At 38.0% G+C, this 1,649-nt stretch overlaps 1 protein-coding gene across 1 annotated transcript; it reads right to left on the bottom strand.

Annotated features, from left to right (window-relative positions):
• Positions 1-286: 286 nt before the first annotated feature.
• LOC118855005 (olfactory receptor 4C11-like) lies at positions 287-1,255 on the bottom strand. The gene has a single exon (XM_036765150.1). It carries the CDS (start codon positions 1,253-1,255, stop codon positions 287-289), a length of 969 nt encoding a protein of 322 aa, XP_036621045.1.
• Between the last annotated feature and the right edge of the window lie 394 nt (positions 1,256-1,649).

Below are 1,649 nucleotides of genomic sequence, written 5' to 3'. Positions count from 1 at the left end.
AAGCTTTATCATAACTTTATTGCCTTTTGTTCACTTTAAGAAACAAAATAAAGTCCTCATATTAATGTCTTTTATCATTTGAAATAATGATGAAAGCAAAGAAAATGATATTTTCATATTTTGTGTTAAAATGAATAACATTTTTGAAGACATGAAATAAAACTCATTGAACTGTGAGGTAAATGAAACTTTTATAAAGATATAACTAACAAAATATGCTTAAAAGTCCATGGACCCAAGGTTAAGAACTCTTGGATTTTCTCATTATTATTATCACATAACAATTTCAATTCTTCCAGTTTGAACCAAACATCCTTGAAAAAATAATATGCTTGGGCATATTATTTGTCACCTGAGTGTTCCATAGCTTCTTCATGGCATTTTTTACTTCTGCATTCCTTAGGGTATAGATCAAAGGATTGAGGAAGGGAGTCATGATGGTATAAAATACAGACACCAACTTATCAAGAGGGAAGGTGGTTGGGGGCCGAGTGTATATGAATATGCAGGGACCAAAGAACATGATGACAACAATGATGTGGGAGCTGCAGGTGGAGAGGGCTTTGCGCTTCCCCTCTGTACTATGATTTCTCAGGGAGTGAAGTATAAATGTGTAGGATATCATCAGCAAAACAAAGCTTACTGAGCATATGGCTCCACTGTTGGAAACTACTAAGAGGTTGTATACATATGTGTCCATGCATCCCAGCCTCAACAGAGGTTGCAAGTCGCAGAAATAGTGGTCAATCACATTGGGACCACAGAAGGGTGTATTCAAGACTGGAATTATCTGGGTAATAGAATGCAGAAATGAACCTACCCATGCCAATAAAATCAGAATCCCACACACCCTCCGGTTCATAATGACTGAGTAGTGTAGAGGTTTACAGATGGCCACAAAGCGGTCATAGGCCATTAAAACGAGGACCAATATCTCCATGCAGCCAAAGAAATGCATGGTAAATAGCTGGATCATGCATTCATTAAAGGAAATGGTATTCTTGTGAGAGAGGTTGTCTACAATGAGTTTGGGTGCTGTGGTCGTAGAGAAACAAGAATCTGCGATGGATAAGCAGGTTAAGAAAAAGTACATAGGGGAACAAAGTGTGGGACTGGTCTTGATTGTCACAATGATTAATAGGTTCCCCAACACAGTTGCAGTATAGAACACCAAGAAAATGGCAAATACTATTTTCTGCTTCTCTGGGTCCTGGGTCAGTCCAAGCAGAATGAATTCAGTCACATTGTTTCTCATCTCTAGGACTCAGGTGGGAAGGACACAGGTGAGAACTGGTTGATATAACAAAAGAATAAAGAAGAATTAATAGAGCAGAATTTGAGAGGTCTGCATAAAATGAACACAGCTTCCCTCTCTGTAGTTAACCTTCTGTTATGCCAATTTTCAAAGTATTAGATAGGAGAACTTTAAGTAGAAAGTACACCCATAATCTGCTCCAATTCATCTAACATATTTCTTATTCATAGTGTGTATGTGTGTGTGCGCGCACGTGCGTGTGTGTGTGTGTGTGTGTGTGTGTGTGTGTGTGTGTCTGTGTAAAATAAAAATTCACTCTCTATGTCTCCCTAACTTTCCAGTCTTGACATCTGGGGAGATAATTACTATAGTCTCCCAATATAAATCTTTTAGA

Source organism: Trichosurus vulpecula, chromosome 6 (genome assembly GCF_011100635.1).
Source record: "Trichosurus vulpecula isolate mTriVul1 chromosome 6, mTriVul1.pri, whole genome shotgun sequence".
Classification (NCBI taxonomy): Eukaryota; Metazoa; Chordata; class Mammalia; order Diprotodontia; family Phalangeridae; genus Trichosurus; species Trichosurus vulpecula.
This window is presented reverse-complemented; position numbering and strand designations above follow the sequence as displayed.